The following is a 22,753-nucleotide window of genomic DNA, read 5'->3' as shown; positions in this document are numbered from 1 at the left end:
CGTGTGCTAGTTAGCAATAATCATCGTTCGTGATAACAATAATTTTGTTTTCCAATGGCAGTTGTAGTATTTGCATTGCACTCAAAGACATTGAAAAGTAAGCAATTTATTTTTCTTACTCATTGCGTTATTCACAGTTTTTTCTGAATGAAAACTCGGTTTTTACTTTGCATTACATTATTTTTAATAGTAACATGTTTAACGTTTGAGCGTATTATTTTCACTCCCACAAGACCATGTTTTACAAAACGCCTGTATGCACGCGATATTTTAAATATATCGCAATATATCGTAATCGAGTCATCGATGTCGACAATGTTGATGGAAATGGCAATCATTATCAGAATTTTTCGTACAGCCAAATCGAGTGTTTTTGCGCTTTGAACAGATTTTCCCCGTGTCAAGTTTTTAAAAGTACGTTACGTTTATTTTAGTGCTTTAGTTGTTGATTTTGGTATAGTGATTTCATTATTAGAATATAAAAATGTTTTACATTCGGATTTTAACGTAATGCACAGTATTAAACTTAAGTTATATTAAGAGACGGTAATGATCGGTCGTCATGTAAAGGGAACTTTATTCTTCGAATCTACCTACTCAGAAAGTACTGACTAGGGAGGTCGGGATTATAAAATTATCTAATCGAAATTAATATTCTACACAAACGAGTTCATATTAATTTAAATTATCGTGTACAGAAAATGTCATATATCTTACCAAAAACGTTTTATTATCTTCCTTAAGTCTTAGCATTAAAACTTATAGGGGATATATGGTTGATTTTTCCCTACTGACGTATTGCTAGAACTTATTTGATGTTTTTTGTTCAAACTTTACCTATGTAAATGATTTGTACGAATATTGTATATATATTTGATGTATTTTGTACAAACTTTCCCTATGTAAATGATTTGTACGAATATTGTATATATCTTGTTATACAAATATGTTGGAATTTAACGAAATATTACTAGTGATAAAAAGTTAGTTGCTTATATATTGCCATACATGTCGCTCATTCCGTCTGAATACATCTGTTATGTAACAATAAATAAACTAAATACTGTTAAAATCGTAGCTTAATGGTATTTACCCAAAGAACAGTTACATACTATTTACACACGGCTTTCAATCGATACTATATTGGACTAATAAATTAAATGAACACTAACTTTTTACCAGGGAAAATCTATACATACTATATCACAGTCATGGATAATCAACCTATGTAAAACATCCTCAAATAAATCGACAAGTTTAAAGGTGTTTCTCTCGGTTATCCGGAATCCATGTTAATCATATCAGGCCTTTGAAGCTTATTTTAAAAGGGCAAGTGCAACATCTTGTCGCGGACAGTGGAAATCATAGGTGAGAAACATCTACGTAATCGAAAGGGAGTTCCCTACGACTTCTTACAAAAAAGACACGTTTGTTCAGTAGTTATCTTCTTATCTTGATTTTTCGTCTTTATGTCAATCCAGATTACTTTCGGCCTCAATTGATCCAGATGTATTAAACGCGTTATCCTGCTTCGATTCATTATGTAACCGGTAATGACTCCTTTTCGACATAGCATCAAATGGGACAACTACAGGCGAATTTTCTTTACTCCCAATACTTGCCAAATGCAGACAAAAATTAGATCATTGGTATTCTTTGACATTTCATTGTACAACAATAGATTCATTCTATCAAATGACAATTATTTCTATAGGTTGTATTTACATAAACAGTTTCAGAAATGCACTTCAGTACTTTTTATTTATTTATAATTTAGACAACTGTAATGTCCTAAATTCGGTTATGTGATTTCGTTTAACAGGTTGGTTATAACACTGTTTAGTGAAGTAATGTTTCAGTAACGTTAAATTCGCTTAAAGTTTTTATGTACGTATGTATAGATTTGTACTGGCAGTTTATTAAGATCAATGGAACAAAATGCTGTGAAAAACGTTAAAATCTTTTTTATGATTACTATGTGTTTAAAGGAAAGTGTGATATTTTTTTCTGTGATTTAGTTTCTATATAACCAGTTACTTTTCTATTTTATTCAAAAACCTTTTTTATTAAAACGCTCACGTTGCCGTCTATAGACATTGTTAAAGATCTCAACAGAATTGTTTAACCTAAGATTTCCAAAACTCTCTGAAAAATCATTTAGTAAATAGAATGTAGGTTTAAAATAGTGCATATAAGATAACAAACAAAAAGAAAATGGTTCAAACATACAGGCTTTCCTTACTGTTCTTTATTTTTGTATGTACTAATACCTCCCCACCTGACGAAGAGGATAGATTCCAATCCTCGAAACGTTGTGTTATACCTTTTTTAACATATAACGATAGCAAATGCCTGAGATCCTGTTAATCCTATCAAATCTTCCATCGTCAATAACAAACTTTAAACAAAGATTTCATATAAGGCAAACCTCAAGAACGTTTCCACGTACCCCACACAATGCTATACCTATTTGCTAGTTCACACTTCGTCTTCGACTCAATGAGGTGAATAAACGCGTTATAAAATTCTTAATATTATGGAGAGACGGTTGCCTCAGAGACTACATTTTCATATGTCAGACTTTGGAGTTAGAGATAGCTCAGGTTCAGATCCTGTCTGTGATCTTTGCTCTTTTATCAGTACAATCGATCTTGTACTGTATCTACTCTCATCCCTATTATGTTTGATAAGATCCTCGCACAGGCCATTAGCCCTTGAGGACGGGTAGAATAAGGCTAAAAAGGGATTGGCATCTCTTAAGAAATTGATTAAAGAACTATGTTGAAGTACAGTCCAGCTCAATAACGGGGAGTTGGTGGTATGTACACAGTTACCTCGGTCGCCTTTGATTCAAATTTAAATTTGGTAATGAGATATCACATTTTTTAGAAAGCAATTATATAACAACTAATATAAACATAACTTTAAAAGAATCTTCGAATTCCGTTTCTTATCTATTTTGATTTCTTTCGCTAGTAACTCCAGTTTGGCATCATTGTGATAAATAGTGTTTCAAGTATATTAGATAATTTTTGTTTGTAGAAAAGTCAGATTCGATTTTTAAGTATGATAAATATAGATCAGTCTTTTAGTGGTGCATTAACGGATGTCCTCTAATAATGTAAGAGTGTAAAGTATGAGGGCCAGTGTGGAAGAAAAAGGACTTTAAAAAAATCAATTTATGTTGCTTAATAAAGGCAAGGTTGTAGTTTCTGCTTACGGAGGAACGGTAAAAAGTACATGCATATTTTTTGTGTGAACACTACTAATAAAATGATCTTACGTTTGCATCAAATAATACCTTTTCATCTCTGATTTTTTCCGAAAAAAAGTAGTTGAGTGTTTTTTATATTGGTGTAATATAACCATATGTGTTACCTTAATTAATCATAGGTTTGCCAGTGTTATCAAAAAGTTAACACGTATTTTATTATTAATCGTAATAATACAAAAATGGATGGTGATCTTTGACCTGATAACAATCGCTACAACTTTGATCAAATTTCAATTTAATTTTACCCTTTCTAAGCTGTTCTAAGTGAAAGGTACTTGGAGTGCCACTGCATGTTTTTCCGAGTATTTTGAAACCAATCAAATGATTTTCGAAGAACATTTTTTTCTCCGCGAATGTCGAAAGTAAGAAACGTGAACGTCCTGGATCATCCATTATATTATAAAGTAGAATTGTAAAATTATTTTTACGTTTGAGTTGATAGCAACACTTAGCCTATTGCAAATTATGTAATATTACAAGCAAGGATAAAAAATCATGACATTTTTAAAAGCTCTCCCATCCCCCACTTAAGATTCTCCAATTCTACAGTCTTCTTACACTTCCCACTATAAATATGATTTTGGTGATACAGAGACTTCGAATGTAAACCATATGAGTATGTATGAATGAAGACAGGTAGACCCTATCTCAGGGTGACCACAGGCGGGTCTGAGCCAGCCTGATGCCGGGACTGGCACGCCACACGCCGCACGAGAATAGATTTGGCCAAAACCTAGATACAGAGTATCGCCTTGCCGCTTTTTTCGAACTGAAAATAATGTCTTGTGATTAGCTTAATATGTGCTTATTTTTCAAACCACCAGGTAAAAACACGTTAGAAGCTTTAAAATCTAATCTGTAAACACTTTTATTTTTGAACCTATACTTTCTCCCAACATTTAATAATGTAACATATGTTATTTCAAACATAACATTTTAACAACCGTTAAATGGCAAAATTTAGCTCGATAATCTTTGGTCTTCGTCGTTATTCTTTGTGTCCTACGGTTTGTTCTATTTTTCTTCTTTTTTTTAATTAAACCATAGTTTCTTAGTTTGTAATTGCTACTGGATTTAGTTACATCATGTTACTTTGTCGATCTCTTTTCGCTATCAAAAGTCTAGTCCAGATATAAGCATGTTCCAGATAAAAATCATCTATACTTGTGTTTATTGGTTTACCATATAATGAAAAATACCACATAGCTGAAATACAAGCTAATGTCAAACCATGATTTACTCAAAGTATTGACCATGTAGTACTGTTTATATCTTTTAAATAATCTATATCCCAATATGAAAATGGGTTTTATTATTACTCAGTGTCATCTCAAGTTACAACAGACTATGTTCAAGTAATTCAGTAACCTAATGTTTAAATGTTTAGGTTTATTGGATATTTTTTTGTACATTTTTCAATATACATTTTAAAACAATATATATATATATATATATATATATATATATATTGTTTTATACAGTTATAAATGTAGTATAAATAGTTAAATTATATAATGTAATCATGCTTAGTCATTAACGTCTATAAAAATAGAATGTTTGACGTAAATCATTGGTGATGTAATAAATACGTTTTTATTTTGGACAGATTTCTTGAAACTAATATTTTATATTGTTGTACTGGGCTATATGTAAGGCGGTTATGTGTGTTTTTTATTATTATATGTGTCTTTAGAAAATATACTGTTTCCAAGGGTCATACAAGACAATGGAACCGTGTTCATAGTAGCCATGATGGGAAGGGTTGATTCAATGTAAATTTTAAGTTTAGCTCCAGATAATCTTCCTCTTAGTGCAGCGTCTGGACTTTGATGCTGTCACAGACTTGACATCTGTGGTCTGAGACACCAAGACCACAAAATATAGTGTAATCTAGGTGAAGAGGTATTCTCACTGCCTCATCAGGCGTACAATTGAGTGCAATATGTCAAAACGATGTAACGAGTTCAATTCGGGCTTCTTCGTCGCCGACTTTTTTTGATGTTTTCAGATTAACATGACTCCAAATTTCAGGAGTCAAGACTGTAACGGCGTCAGATCCTAGACGCTGCACTAAGAGGAAGGTGAACTAGAGCTAAACTCAGCCTACCGTCAAAATAAGACACATTTCCAACCTATATTACGCACATGATTCCTTTCGGAGCTACAGTTTGTCTAAATATTGATATTGTTTCTGAAATCAAGTTAATTGATGAAAAATTTGGAAACTTTGTGTGTATTTTCATTTGCGAACCTAGATTTTGGCAATAGAATATCCATGCCTCCAATGTTTGATACATGGGGCACAAATAATGTTTTAGTACGCGGAATGAGAAGGGGAATAATAGTCTCATCCCTCAACTGTTTCGACTACGACAGACCATTATTGGAGAAAGCTAGTTTGAAGGTTACAGCTTTGTGGATTTACTTATGTCCAAGTATGAAGATCGGGGAACTAGATATACTACGCGACCACATGTTGTAAACATGACTGGTAATAATTATAATTGTTTATAATTATAACATAACTATAATACGGTGTATAAGTCCATGTTTAAAGGAAAAGAAGTTCTTTTTACACCCCCAGTATTACCTCCCGAGTTTTTTTTTTAAGTTTTATATTGAATTATGGCCCAATTTCTCGCAAACTTTCAAGTGGAAAGAAACAGTATTAGCGCATTGTGCTACATTAGACATAAATAACCCGGAAAGGTTCCATCCGTAAAATTGAATTTATTCCTTGTGGATCACTGATATCAGTTGTTGTGTTATGGACACAAACCATATTGTTACGCTGGATTGACGTATCCGTAAGATATGTTGCGTTACTACCAAATCGAAATAGTTGCTACTTTTGATTCACTTTTTTATTGAATGAGCTAAATTGAACGTTTTTATACCACTGAAATTAGTGTAATATTAAATTTCTTAAGCGCAATATTTTATCCATACGGAGGAAGTTGAATTGGTTGAACAAGTAGTCTTATTTATTTCGATCATACTTCAACTGTTCTCCTATCTCATATGTATATTAGCTATATACCGTTTATAATAAGGAATAAATTAAAAAGAATAACAACTGTATATTTCGATAGTTTATGTCCCATTTGTCCGTTACAGAGAAACAATCTACTTTTTATGTAACAGGTTGAAGGAATAATCTTGGTTTAAATGTGATTTTTTTGTGGTATAATAATATAAGAAGTCACTGTAGTATTTTTTTTTTAATAAATAAGTAATTCTGAGTGAATAGATTTTGGTTATTTTTAATCCATAATTGCCATGTATGATGTAATGTACTTGATGTAATTTATGTATTAATGTTTATACCTACTTTCTTATTTGACTATTCAACAAATTTGTACTTTGTATATATGTACCATCAGTTTAACTCCTAACAGCTCACTCAGCATTTAAAGTAAGAGTACCACACTAAATTGTGAATACCCTGCATACTATTGTGTACATACAGGACTGAACGGGTTAATCAAATTTGTATGTACGACTATATATTACAAAGTACTGAATCTTTTCGGGAAATGGGGAAGATATGGAAATCTTCTAGTTTATTATTTTGGTGTGTTGAATTGTTTATTGTGATTAGAGTATTTGTTTGTTTTATTTACACTGTTGAATATTACTTTTTTTTTATTAAAAAATATCAAAATGAGATAAGTGTACCCGTAACAAAATATTCGACATAGTACAAACTGTCGATGCCTCACTTCAAGATACAAACAAGGGTCCAATATTAGTTATAATACCCATTGTTGTACCTTATGTTATGCTAACGTTTTTGTGTTTTATTGTTTTAGAATTAAAGCACAAGAAATAGTTACGTTTTTGTCAGTACACACTTATAATTTATTAATAACTATTCTAATTTGTTTGTAGTTGTACAAATACTAAATTGTTATAGTTCTACATTGTAAAAAGGTTTGTTCCTTTTACAAACAACCAGCCTCAGAAAAAATGCAACTACAGTTTTTCGCCACCATTTTATTTGACTATAATATCACTGGCTATGAAATTAACCTCGATGTATGCACAGTTGCGTGTATAGATTAATAAAGACTGCTTTTACTAATTTATGATCTATTGCAGATATAATATTAAAGTTGGGGAATACTTTCCATCATTGGACAGGCAATACAATTCATGAAATACAGCACAAAATTACATTGTTTGCGATTATTCTTTTACAGATATTCAAGGTCAAATTCGTATATATTTCAATTTAAACCAGCCACATAAAAATGACAGTAGCTGTTTAAATATTCATAAAACTGGAAACTACCAGTAAAAAGTACTCATCATTGTGATCACTTGTAATAAAAAAATAAAAAATACTAGACATAAAAGTTAAGGAGTTACTCTCAATAGACATTTCAGTTACCATTACGTATATGTGGAAAGTAAACAATCTCAAAGTGAGTTTGTTTTTATTTTGAAACTCCTTACAGTTGTGAGCAATATTATTGATAGTTCACAATATTTTCCCTGAACAAAAAATGAAATAAACTTTTCAACGTTTAAAAACAAATAAAGGGAAACATTTGTATACGCATTATTGATTTTTGTTTCACCATCAAGAATTACCACTCAGGAATGGTTGAACATGTATAGACTGGGGACGACTTCCTGTGGGACCATCATACTAAAATCGTGGATACGCTTCAATGTAGAACTCTTTGGTCTATATAAATTTTACCCAAATGTGCTTAATCTGCCGTATATAGTAGCAGGAGCCCATTTTTCTTTCGCCCTATAATAAAGGCCTAAAAACTAATCGAGTACCGGCAGTGTTTCTTTTCTTAACAATTTAAACGCAGAGCAGTAATGTTTTCAAGGAAAATTATTTATTTACTCCACTAATTCCTGAAAACAATATTAAATCATTTCTTCATCTGCAAACGGTTGCAAAATTAAAGTTTGTCGAATTCCCTTATCGTTTCACAAATCTGTGTGTATTATCTAAATTTTCTTGTCTGGGTACCCACGAATGTAAGTATTTTGTTATTATCGATTGCTGACTATTATAGATTTAACTTTTTCGGATATATAGTGTAATAAAAGTTCATAAATCTTTTTACTGCAATAAACGTCTTATTTTCTGAAAATATATTTAAAATATCATAATTAACTGGGCCAAGAAACTATTATTACGTAGGCCAATATATTAAATTATTACGTATACAATACATATTAATATATATGTTTCATTTATGAAGAAACACTGCAATAATTAAGAAATGTTATATTTATGAGGCCTTTCGTGTTAAATGTACACATAATCAGACCCACATTTCTTAATAAAGAAAAAATTATTAAGAATTATACAATTCTTAATATAATTCATAATTATTGGAGTGTTTGTTCATAAATTAAGCATCTCATTCCAATAAGAAGAAGCTGGTAGAATGTATTAATATATATTTAAAACTAAAGGTGAGGAATTTTACGCATTCAAAAGTGAACATTGCTAAATTATAAATGGGCATTAAAATAATGAATAACGAGTTACGACTCATAATTAATTTAGCTCCTTTGCAGTGTATAACGTATAAATCGTGTATTGGTAATGATTCTTTTACAAGAGCTAACGAATTGTTGTAAATTATAACTGTATATGTACAAACATATATGATAGTGTAGCTATGGTGTAAATGTGGGTCTCGAGGAGGCAGCATTGCGATGGAGACAGTGGAGATGGAGCTAAGAGCTGAAACATGACCTGGTTTGTCTTATGGACTATTTCTGATCCAGGACAGATTTAGCCGGAGATGAGTTGGCGCTCGGGATTGTTTCTGACAAACTCTGGCGTCGGCGTCAGTGGCAGCGCTGCGGGTGCTGCTCGTGACGGTGATGGCTCCGGAGATGACGTCTTGTTGACTGATCCGATATGAATCAATCGAACGTCCTGAGTCATCTTCTCTGTCCGCAGCTATTGCGGTAGCATCTCATAACGTTCGCGCTCGACCTCGTGTGGGTAGATCACTCGCTCGCTATTCTCGGCCCTTCTCTGTCGTCTCCTACCTATTTATATTGCACCATTACGTAACTATTTCGACTGTCTTTAAGCTGTTTTGCATCTCTCAGGTAGTTTCATACACTCGTTCTGTTCGTTAATACATTTGCTTATTGGCGTTTATAATAAGTGATTTTAACGTTTAATTACACTCATTATATTATTTCCTCATCAGAGTATTGCCTCCTTAATACAACACCAAGATCGTTATGAGGTAAACATCTGTTGTAAAAAACATTTAATAGCTCATATAAATGTGTCATAGAATGATATAACTTAAACCATTTATATTACACCAGAGGAGGGGTGTTAACTTTCCAGGTTACGTCTCCACATGGGAGTGCCGATGACCGAGTGGTCTGTCGTAGGTATTCGAGTCTGAGTTAGAGATAGCGCAGGTTCGAATCCTGTCTGCGACCCTTGCACTTTTTATCAGTACCATCGACCTTGTACTGTATCGACTCTTCCTCTTATTCTGTTTGTTAAGATACAGGCACAGGCTAGTGGCCCATGAGGACAGGCACAATAAGGCAAGAGAGGGGATCGGCTTATCCTTAAAAAAATCACCTTTTTATGCTTTTAAGTACAAATCACCTTTTAGTCTGTGCTTTTAAATAACCTGTTTTCGGAACAATCGCCCTAAGGTAACACCAGACAGGCCACGAACAGTCAATAATTCATTAGTGTGTGTACTCACAACTATCTGTAAATTGCCTCAAAAAGACAAGTAAAAAAGTTGGGTTGGAATACTGTATTCATATTTCTTTCTCATATACTTCTACGATTTTTAGATACTCTTTCTACTTATATATTATATTAAAAAGCCAGGCTTTACGTCATTGACGAATATCATATGAGGGATCTATGAGTGAGCCCTGTGTAGCTTTATGAGTTGACTAAAATCGTGAGAATGAGTAAAAGTAGCCTCATAATTTAATGTTCTTAAAATCTTACTCTGGAAGTTCATAGGTCATAGCGCTGTGCCCGGATGCCTGACATATAATCAATTTATTTTTATCAAACAAAAAGATCTATTACTTGTTTTATGAGGTGTATACGAGATTTTACGAGGTCAATTGCTTAATAAATTGGTATTGATGCTCTGTATTAAACTTTTATTACTTGTATATTCTTATTGGGAAAAGAAAAAAACATGACATCACGTAAAAGCTGTGCAAGTTGTTGTATACTATTTTATACACCACATCTTGATTAGAAGTGAACACGATGTTGGAAGTGTTTTGAGGTTTGCACCTTATACTGTAAATATAATGTTACACGAATCAAATGTGTACAATTACATTTAATTGCATCCGTCTATTACTTCATAAATATATGTAAACTAGCAAAATTACATCGGAAAGAGGAATGTGTATAAAGGAAAGTACCGTAATAAAATAAAGTAATGAATATTATATAAGTGTCCTATATGTATAGATAGCATATTCTGCATTGTATATTTTATTAATTTTGTTTACGTATATTTAGTGTAATAGCGATAGCAAAGTAACGTTTTGAAATGGTACCTTCGTAAGTTACTTAAGATATGCATGACAAATGTTAAGTTATGGTGTTTTAAATAAGATTTGTGTGTTTTTGGGTAATGTGTAGGTGTCCAAAGGTGACACATTTTGGTTATATTTATGTTATGATGTCATCATTGTACTATGCAACTGAACAAGCTTTAGAGCCAGCCGTTTTTGATAGTTATATTTTGAACTGTTTCAGGTATTTCGTAATGTATAAACAAAATCACTAGAAACAAACCCTAAATAGCGACAAATATTTAAAAATGTATAATATTTATAGTAAATTAAAAGCCTATTGCAAATGTGTAATAATTAGGCTTTTTAAATGTAACCTAAATTTTAACATCATACACAAGGCAACTACAATGTATTTTTATATAAACATATACACATTCAATTCTACATGGTTTTCTCAAATGGGGTCAGTCATCTAATTAATTCCTGCATCAATGAACTCTATATATTCGGAATGTATGTATATATTGACGGTAAAAAGAAACGATTTTTGTGAAACTTGGTTTACGAATGGAAGTAAAATTGATCTAATCCATCTTATTTTTGTAAAGATTCTTCAACTTGAACCATAAACACTTAGTAAATGTTTGTACTATCAAGCTAAATTATGTTTTATACCTACTAATAACTACCTTCCTTTTTTCCCTAATTGTTACGTTAATAATTAGAATCATATTATTAAACGTGGAGTATTAATTTACCTATAGTACCATTTGCAGATTAGCTTGAATCGTTCAGTGTTTGTGTGTAGCAATTTTCAAGAAGGACGTGGAGATACTACTGATATGGACAGTTGTGTTTCCATTCCATCAGCCGTTATTTACTCATCTACATCCACCAGTACTCGAGGTACAGTGTACTTGTGTTGATATTCTGTCAGATCTAACTCTCTTTCTCACCTTCCTCTCGTTACCACAGTGCCCACACAGACACCGGAGTGGCTGCTCTCACCTGTGTCTGAGGTCGTCTTCTGTGTCGGTGCCCGTCACCGTGTCGTGTAGGCAGGTTGTGGGAGGTTCTGCTGGCTGCTGTCCACCACTCTTCGGCCGCTCAGCTGCTAGCAGATACGTCTTGTGGCTCGTCTCATTACGACCACCACCTCTGTAGTTGCTCCTCCGCCCGGCGACTATTTCAGTTTGTGTGTCGCCCGCTTATTTTCGGCCGGCACAATGAGTCTCTCGCTATTTCCACTCACTTTTGCCACTTAAACAGACATTAGCCGATATTCTAAGTGTGAAAACTCCAGAAAGCGTGTCGCAGTTGTAAACAACTATCAGAGTACAACTCGGCACACTAAATCTGGCCCATTATTTCCTCAACGAAGGAAACTTTGGATATCTCTAGGATTTTTCACACTTAATTTTTTCATTTAATTTTTTAACTTTCTTTCTGAAAATTTAACAACGTAATTAATCAAATGAAAATATTGTGTTTTTTATTTGATTTTTGAAGTATTATTTGGTTTAACAGTAAAAGACATTTGATTATTCATCGACAACCAGGACTTAACGTTGACACTCACTTAAATTCCAGGAAGAGACAAAACAATAGGCTAATTGTCTGTACAGGCATATTTACTTGTCTGCTTTCTTTGGCAAACTCTCCTCAACTAATACCGGACTTCTGAGATCTTCTGCCAGAGCTAGACGTTTTTCTGTGTTTCCTCGTCATTTTCATTGTCTTCAGTACAGATCCCTCAGAATCAACGTCCAATACTCACGCTTTTACCACAGATATGAGATCTTCTTGGTGTGTCTCAGTTTGCGGTCATCCCAGTAGTTTTACTATCTTTAGTGTAGTTCGTAGTCATCGGTTTGGGTTCTGTTATATTGAACTCTGTCCAACTCCACTTATAGAACTTTCCATTCACTCGTTCAGTTAAAATGGACTTTTTCAGATCTTGATCTTTTTAACTTTACACAACAGATTACTTGTAATTATATTTATAAAATAAATCCTGTCGTTTTACTCGTATTAAAACTAATTAGAAAACTAATTAAAACTAAGCTCTTGTAAAAATTAACTTCACTACTTTATACAGATAAGAAATCAAGGACTCCAGAATTTACCACCGAAGTCAAGTTGTAGACGGTACGTCATCATTATCGCTATGTTTTCTGACGTAGTGTTTGATCCTTATTTAAAGTATTTAATAATACATTCAACTACATGGTGTTTATTTCTTATAAATTCCCTCAAAACCTTGATGTTCATGAGCAGAAATAGGTTCGCAATTTTATTTTTTATTAATTATAAATTATTCATAGCTGTTTCATGTAGTTTAGTGAATAATTGACATTGTGTTGTAGTCTTGATTATATTCATTTTTACACAGTCCATATCGGAATTAATCAATCTTTTTTAGTTATACATTTGAAACAAATGATACAGTGTTTGTTATTGTTAACTATTCTTAAAATCTACTTCGTGTTCGCAGTGATTTTACTTTATTGTTCGTTGTATAGAGTATAAATTGTATACAGTATGAGTAAATTAATTTTGTAATCTTTTTAAGATAGAATTTTGTAAAGACGAGATTTCTTAAAACCATAAACAGTTTATGAAATTTGACTAGAACCTATTTATCATTACTTTACCAACATTTTGTGTAAGTGCCGTTCTCTGAATTTTAATGTACGTAATGTTAACGTATACCAATATTTTGAATGATAATAAGATGAAGAAGAAAATTTGTTCTTGAACGAAAATGCCAACTAACAACTCTTTTGCATGGATGTGGTGCAATATTTGTTTATGCTATTGCAAGCCCTCTTGGGATGTATTTGGATGCTACAGCCTTTCTGTCACCTTCTCTAATAAGCCTGTATGTATGTTGATTATATATACTGTACACTTCCGTTCTCACTAAAATAATTTTGAAATATAGTTACACTGTACTATCCTCCAAGTACAGGAGGAGTCCGCACTGCGGATTTTGTACAGGTGTTCGATTATTATTAGTTAACATTATGTTCAACGTATCCTTTGACTTGGCGCAACACAATAATCTTCATTTTGTAGATAACGCACATATATTTTTAGGTTGTAATTGAACCACTTAGCGAGTTATAATGAATTTGAAACAATTCAAACGTGAAAATGTTGAATGAAATTAATGTATTTTAAATATTTGAATACCAATAATTCGGAAAGAAATTTAATTGTACTGAGAACGTCATGAATTTTACACGCACTATGCGAAAATTAGGAGATGAAAGTATATAGATAAGTTGAGCTTAGCTCGTTTTCACCGCCCGCGTAGAACAGCGTCTGAAATCTGACACTGTCATAGACATGCCAATGGCGCAGTGTAGCGGGTATAGCGGTTATCGCAAGATAACCAGATCAAGCAACGTCGAGCGTGGCTGCTGCTTGGATGGATGACTGCTGAGCGATCCTGTCCTTGCAAGCAGCCCGCCTGCCCGGCCATTGGTTGTGGTTCGGAAGTCACCTTAAGGCGTTGGTCCCCAGGTTAAGTGTTAGAGAGGGCTTCTTAGCCCTAACTTCGCCTGGTAAAATAAGACATCTTTACTTTACTTTACTTCTGGAATTTCCAGGAGTCCACTCCCGTGTGAAGAGATCTAAAAAGTCGGGGACGAAGAGGTTTATAACGAACTCTTTGTATCGTTTCGATATCAGAGACCATCAAACCATAAACTAGCTCTGCCTGGTTTCCTAGTGTTATCTATATAAAGAGATGTTCTCATTGTCCCATCAGGTGTACTAAACGGGAGGTAAAATGCAGCTAAACTCAAAATTCGCATACAATAAACCCTTCCCACCATAGCTATGCATGAGGTATAAATAAGTTATTTTCTTCGTTTTTTCATAATGTAAAAGAATCGGTTAGTATATAAAAAATGGAACAACTGTTAAACTTCCGCTGCATTTGTTGTGACAATTCCACAAAATCAGAACCCTACAATTGAGTTAAAATTCAGAGTATTGTAGCCGATTCATATTTGAACGCATTCTACAAAGTTTTACTAGAAAATAAAAGTATTTTATAATAATAATTTTTTTCTGATAAACGTCAGAATAATCCCTTAAAAAGATAGGTAGTAGCAACAAAATAACTACTTAACATTGTCATGTTACTTTAAACCATCAAACTCTTTTCAGGTTTTATCATTACTGTCACTATTACAATTCATTGGTAAAATCACTACAGTGCGTTTTGTTTGGTTGGTAAATTATAATTTAATATGTAATGGGTTATGTAATGTTGTTCGATAATAAATTAAGAAGTTGTCTGTTGCTATAGATTCTACCATAGCAGTAAAATTTTGTTGACATTCCCGCACAATTTACCTAATTGGATTATTCATAAAAATATACTAAATTTAAGTTTAAAAAACCAAACTCTGCTGATGAGAATACTGCCGTTATTCAAGTGTCATTTTCCAACTTCTAAACTCGTAAATAAAGGTGAAAGAGGATTGTTTCGAAAAACATAAATTTATTGAGCAATTTTAATGAAACTACAAAAATCCTATAGGAAAAATTAATATTATGGTTGTATACGAAAAGTAAAGTGGAGCAAACAATTCATCCGTATCGGAATTAAGTTATGAGCAAGTAGATTATATGACCTGTTGTAAGTCGCGTTGCAGTGAGGAATACATTGTACACAAATTAATACACCCATCATACTTAATCTCGATACATTTTAATAACTGCAATGATGTATAAATTCAAATATATTTGATAACAATCGTTCGTATAAGAAACGTGTTACGTGTTACTGTCTAACGAACGTTTTCATAATCGCCCTTACAAGACATTAAAGGTGTGTCATTTTTGCTTTGAAGTTACCGCTGAGTAATTTAGCCTGAGTTCTTACCGAATCTCCCGGTGTCTCACCGAATCTCCCGGTGTATTACCGAATCTCCCGTTGTCTCCCCGAATCCCCCTGTATCTTACCGAATCTCCCGTTGTCTCCCCGAATCTCCCCTGTGTCTTACCGAATCTCCCGATGTCTCACCGAATCTCCCGTTGTCTCCCCGAATCTCCCGGTGTATTACCGAATCGCCCGGTGTCTTACCGAATCTCCAAGTTAACCAATAAATTTGTCCCAAGTCTTTTGAACTCCTACGGTGATATCTGGGACATGTTATCCCACAGCATCAAATGTTAAATCTATAAAAATGATATGGTGATAAACAGACACGCTTTAGGAATTAAAGTTTCTGTAAAATGCTATGATATTATTGGTAGTGTCGGGCTGTGACGATTTGTAACATAATTTTATGTATTTTTATTCGATATCCTGTTCTTTCCAAAAAACACGATTTTAGTAAAATCTAACAAGTTCAAACTTCACGTCTTATGCTTACATACAAGGTTTACAACAACATTACATCACTCTTTGGTAAGAGTGATACATTTACAAGTTCGTTGAAAAAACATTTTAACCATACATATTATACATGCAAGGAGTGTAAATAGTGTTTAAACTAAAATGCAGATTAGTTTAAAAGCCCCTAAACTTCTTTGTTTGAAGTTTACTTTTTATGATGGTTTTTTTGGGTTGTGAAGGATGTTTTCCGGACATCTGCCATCGTTCAGTGATACTCCTAAACTTTACTCATTGACAGTTTGGGTCATATAACAACTTGGTAAAGTCGCTACACTTATGAGTGAATACATAAGTGTATTATGACAGTATTTATTTAAATAATACGAACCCCTAAATGCTTAAATGTTAGTGTTGGAAGTTTTAAGACTGTCCTTCATTACCTTTTACATTAGTTCAAACATCAAAACTGCTTTATCCGCAAATTAATATTTACGTATAAAAGTTTTGATTACATTGATTTTCACTGTAATTTACAAATACAATAGGAGAACAAACAAGTTAAACAAATGTGTTACAAAATGAAGTAAAATACAATTAAATGCTTTTGAAAAGAAGACTATCATGGCAGTAGCTAAAAGTTTAAATGAATAAATAGCTTCAATTGCTTCACGCTTTTCAATATATACGATTTACAACAATATCCCAGAAAGTCACTGTGCAATAAAATCTGATCGAATTATTTATATTGATTCTTATTACCTTTTCTGTGATAATTGTAAGGAGCTATACATATTTTTTTTTTTCATTTTGAGCATTGTATATTCCATGTTTAATGGTAAAACCATAATTGTTTAAAACAAAATTAATGCTTCTACTGAAATCATACCCTAGTTTTTGGAATTTCAAACAATCTGGTTTTTGTTAACTCGCCCATTTACATAAGTAAGTATAATTCAGTGGTAAAGCTGCCATAAGAACAATAATAGTCACAATAGTGGTTCATTGCCACAAAATTAAATCGTGGTTCTGTAAAAATATTAACTATGGGTGTTTACATCCGATGGATTATTCCACTTTTTCATACACCTGTTTTTCAGTACAGCGCAGATTATCGTAGTTTACATGATCTTTTTTATGTGTTTCACTTTCTGTTCAATGTTCTGGTCAGTTGCTGTATTTTAATAAAAGCTATATTTACTCTTCAAATTTCCAATTTATTTACCAGTCAAACGATACATTTTTGGCCGATTTATCTTTTACTATGCGAATCAGTTTCCCTGTAATGATTTTTGTTTTCCCTGCAGCGAGTTTTTACAAGTAAACAGACATGAAAAATGCCAATTTGAACAGGAAATAAAACTGTCCTTTTAATGTTCACAATTGTTTAGTTGCTACATTGACTGAGTGATTAAAACTGTGTTATTTTTCTAACTCAAATTACAAGTTTCATGCGTTTTTTAATGAATAAACTCTAAAAGCTTATCACGATTTATGCAAACATCAGTAAATGGCACGTCAATTATTTACAGTAAGGATTTCCGTCAATAACGTTTCTTAATAAATTGTTCTAATGAATGAATAATTCTAATGATAACTGTAAATTCTATGCAACTCATTTCTATTCCATTGGTAGTTGATTGGTTACCAGTAAACGCAATTTATTTTGTATACTATTTGCAAACCGCAGTATTCATTAAATAATCTTGTGTAATCAAGTTTAATTCCATGAAATACCGAATTTTATTTGCTTGTTTACGGTTTTTGTAGATATAATTTACGTATGAGTAACAAGAACATTCATTGCTTTACTTGGGAGTCATTTTCCGAATGAACTTAAATGCCGTTCTCAGATCATTAGCGTTTTAGTACAAATTTAAAGTAAATGTAACGATTACAAATTAAATGTAGTTTCAATTAAATTTATGATTGAAAAATTCATGTATGAAATTTTTTGTTCTTTGATTTCTCTTCTGAAATTCATAGTAAGCTGTTTGAGATCCAACAAGAACAATGCCATGTGATAATACAGATGCTGATTTTTGATCAACATCTAAGTTTTCCGGTTCATACTGCGAGGTAACAACAATGTTACCTCCTGTTGTTTGTGATAAAAATATCACAATTTAAATATTACCATTTTAATGGCCGTTGAGAGCCATTGTCAAACCGGAAACTGTTGGTTGAAAATAGCTTTCCAGAGTGAGGCAGAAATTACTCGATAATATAGTATTGTATTACAATGTGAACCAGAAAATAAACCATGGCACCTCCCACAACTAAGAAGAGAAATCACTTCATTTTAGGTGATTTCAGCAATAATGTGAATTCAGTATGGTTATTTATAAAATGGGAAAATGTCATTTATATTAATTTATTAGTTAAGTTTAAAACTAGATATTGATTTAAGTATCCATAAATAACTGCAACAGGTTGTAGTATTTCGTAAATTACACCTCAGCTCCATTCCTTAAATACCATTTCAACTGTATGAATGGGGAGCAATGATCTCTAAACTTTTTTAATAGTTTTTATATTTTTTATGTGGCTTTAATACATTCATCGTACATTAAACCACACTTGGAATAAAATACACCTGAGAAGTCGATGCGTAATCCTGGTACGAGGTTGTGTCCTACACTGTGTAGGAAAATTAAATGAGTTTTACTCCGCCGATATTATTGACAGAGTCTGTTTATTTAATTTTGCAGAGAGGAGTGCAATGTATCTGCCCGCCCTGCCCCCCCCCCTTTGTGTAAATCGTCTATTTTCAGCTCACACAACATGCCGAGGATCTACACACAGAAGTATTCCTCGGCGTCTGATCCACATTCTGGCGAGACACGGCCCTCGTATTCCGGCCTTCGTGTTGTACTGTAGTGTCAAACCGTCGACGGTGTGCGAGAGATTTTACAATCTGTTCTGTTTTGTTTTCAGGTGGTTTGGTTTAAACTCATCGTCTTCACATTGACGAAAATTCTCAACGAATCCGAACGTGAAGTCCACCGGTGACCGTGATGGGGGTCGCTGAGGACTTTGCACCGAGCTTCACCCAGAAGCCACAACTGCGGCAGGAGGATGAAGGCAATCGACTCGTGTTCGAGTGCAAGATTCTGTCCTCTCCGAAGCCGGATATCACCTGGTTTCGCAGCGAGACGCAACTTGCCGAGAACAACCGGACTGTTATGAAAATTCAAACGGTGGGCACCAATCTGTTCCTTGTGGTGCTCGAGCTGGACGATGTCGTAGAATCCGATGCTGGACTTTATAAAGTGAAAGCGAAGAACAAGATGGGGGAAGTGGCAGCTTCGATCAACTTAAACTTTAGTCGTAAGTACTTTTTTATTGTTTCTGATATCGCATAGTTCGCATAACTTTCAGTTCATATTTTAGGCAGATTGCAGTATTAACAATCTCCCTTTTTCTTAGAAAATAGTCCTTTTTCGTGAATATGAGCTGTCTGAAAATTTCGACTAAAATAATGTCGATTGTTGTGTTATTATACTGCAATTTGAGAGCTAGCCAGGCTTCAGTTGTTGGCTCTTTTCTAGTAAACCAGCTGGTAGACTTCAAGGTCAATGATCCTTGACTTAGAGCCAAATTCAAAACGCCAGTAGTTATTTGGTGATATACATGAATATTGAAATCATGATTTGCTACTTTCGTCGTAATTTTGTAACTATTACTATAATTCAATTCTAAAACTTCGGAATTTGTTGTTAAATAAGCTACACCAACTGTTAGTGTTAATAGATATTGGTGCGCAACTGTTAAATCACCATATAAGCTTTGTGTTTATAACTAAGATAGTTACAATAGTGGGGCTAAGACTAGGCATCACATGGGAGGAAGTAATGGCTGTTTAAATATGTGTTTTTTTGCTCTTCAATATAATATATACTGTATTAGAAAGCACCATCTTCCAATCTACATTGATACTCTCTCATGCACGGTGTTCGCCAATGGGGTAGTGTAGTGGGTACAACGGTTATCGCAATGGGGTAGTGTAGTGGGTACAACGGTTATCGCAATGGGGTAGTGTAGTGGGTACAAAGGTTATCGCAATGGGGTAGTGTAGTGGGTACAAAGGTTATCGCAATGGGGTAGTGTAGTGGGTACAAAGGTTATTGCAATGGGGGTAGTGTAGTGGGTACAAAGGTTATCGCAATGGGGTAGTGTAGTGGGTACAAAGGTTATCGCAATGGGGTAGTGTAGTGGGTACAAAGGTTATCGCAATGGGGTAGTGTAGTGGGTACAACGGTTATCGCAATGAGGTAGTGTAGTGGGTACAACGGTTATCGCAATGGGGTAGTGTAGTGGGTACTACTTTATTTTTCTTACTTTTTACATATGATTCTTCCACGTAACTCCTTTATTGATAATGGTACGTTAAACAAAGAGTTATGGGAATTGTATCTTCATATGCCATGGTCTTCGAGGTATTTCCTCGCACAGTAACCTCTTCCAAGTGTGTGTGTGTATACGTCTGTAAAGTCTGCATCGGTCAAAAGCGTATACTTATGGCAGTTTTAATTTCCTTCGGTTCAAGGCATTTCTGGTGCCGTAGTCGAGTTTGCCTTGTTTTCCGCGATCAAGAATATATGTATATATAGTTAGAGATTATAAAAATAAACATGATAGCTAAAACGAAGTTTGGCCACGAAAGTGAAGAATTTACAATAATGTCTTTTAAGATAATAACAAATACAAATTTCTACAATAATTGTGTATAATTCTCTAATATAAAGCTAGATACAAATTGTATTCCATGAATATAGAGAATTAAGTTATTTTATAGAAGAAAATTTGAAATTCTAATACATATTATTTTCTCGTGTTTTCTAAGTATAATCATTTTTAACTCTTAGTAGTTATATATTTTTCATTTAGTAAATGGATAAGGCATTAAAATTATTCAAAAGCGAAAAGATGAAATAGAAGATGAAAAAAATAATAACATTTTAGAATTACTACAAAAAGCACAGTCTAAATTTAAGAAATTTAGAAAGAATATATGCAATCTTATAGATGATACATAAATATAAACCTGAATTTGCAGGAATACGATTTAAAAAATAGTATAAGCTTTGAGAAATAGTTTAAATAATAACGAATCGGATTCATTTACATTATACACAGAGGGTGAAAGCAAAATAATATAAATTTTAAAATTAATAATAATAAAATCGATGTAGATTCTAATCAATTACAAAATATTAGTAATAGAAGAGCCTATACATATAGATTTAGAAGCTCAAAATATGGTTAAGGATTAAGATTAAATTAAAATTCCTAAACTAATAAATTAATAATTTACTATTAAATTAATATTTTTCTCTAAAATTTAGAAAACATCCTAAAAGCGTAGAAGCATAGAATTGCTTTTATTATTTTAAATTAGAATAAAAGCGTTTAACATTTTCTATATTCAATTTATAGATTCATTTACAGTACTTTGTACAGAGATTAGTATGGACTTTTGTACTTATTGTATTCTACTTGCGTATATCTATATATACACAGTCTGAGAAGCGCACTTCGGTCATAAAACGGTCTACATTCGGCCATTTTTACTTTCATCCGGTCTAAGTTATTTTTGGTACAACAGTTGAGTTCACTTTGTTGTCCCGATCAAGAAAAACTCGTATATAGGCAACATACAGGGTTTGTCCGGAAAGTAATAGGACTGAGTCGATTAAAAAAAATGTATTGAGCAAATCTTTGCGATTCTTTAAAAACTTTCAAAATAGCCTCCTGCGTCGATGCAGCGCTGCCAGCGCAATTTCCAAGCATTGAAGGCGTCACGAAAGGCATTCTCCGGATTAGCCTTGAGAGCCGCGGTGCAAGCTGCTTGGATCCCCTCTGTCGTCTCAAAATGCTTGCCTTTTCAGGCGAGGAAACAAAAAAAAAGTCTGGAGGGCCACATCTGGGCTGTAGGGCAGCTGTGGAAGAGTTGGGATGCCGGCCTTGGTCAGGTAGCCGTTCACAAGAATGGCGGTGTGAGCCGTAATTTCTGGTCGCCAGTGAGCACTTTTGGGACCATCTTCGCACACACTTTGCGCATGTTCAAACGCTCCATCACAGTTTCATGAGCCGCAGATTTCGGTAAATGTAACATCTGGGCAATTAAACGAATACTTAGTCTACGGTCTGAGTTCAAAACTTTGCGCACACGAGTCACATTGTCGGTGTTAGTCGAAGTCGAAGGTCTTCCAGCACGGTCTTCATCAGCGACCTCTTCCCGGCCCTCCAAAAAGTCCTGGTGCCACCGAAACACACCGCTTCTTCCTATAAAGCAACACATGGGTAAGCCTGCTTGATTATATCAAATGTCTCTGTCGCAGATTTACCAAGTTTCACACTGAATCTAATCGTGTACCTCTTCTCTAACGAACGCTGCATTTTCGGCTTGCACCACTCACAGAAACACGTCACGTGAAAATGCCTGTCCTGACTCTTCAGGTGCTCGGAGAGAACTGATCAGCCTCTTGTTCGTTAGCTAGGAACACCCTTTACCGAATCCAGTCGGTGCGCGCACGCTCTGAAGTACAGTCTCGGCGAAAGAAAATCAGTCCTATTACTTTCCGGACAAACCCTGTACGCCGTTCTGAGAA

At 33.8% G+C, this 22,753-nt stretch overlaps 1 protein-coding gene across 1 annotated transcript in view; it reads left to right on the top strand.

Moving 5' to 3' along the window:
• LOC124368748 (twitchin-like) overlaps nucleotides 1-22,753 on the top strand; it is a 260,447-nt gene that overhangs the window by 5,208 nt on the left and 232,486 nt on the right. The window contains 1 exon segment of the mRNA XM_046826091.1: nucleotides 19,077-19,469. Within this exon segment, the coding sequence (XP_046682047.1) occupies nucleotides 19,157-19,469 (313 nt within the window). The 5' untranslated portion in view covers nucleotides 19,077-19,156.

The sequence above is a fragment of the Homalodisca vitripennis genome, chromosome X (assembly GCF_021130785.1).
Source record: "Homalodisca vitripennis isolate AUS2020 chromosome X, UT_GWSS_2.1, whole genome shotgun sequence".
NCBI classification, from domain to species: domain Eukaryota; kingdom Metazoa; phylum Arthropoda; class Insecta; order Hemiptera; family Cicadellidae; genus Homalodisca; species Homalodisca vitripennis.
Note: the sequence above shows the minus strand (reverse complement) of the source record. Positions and strands in the feature narration are given on the sequence as shown.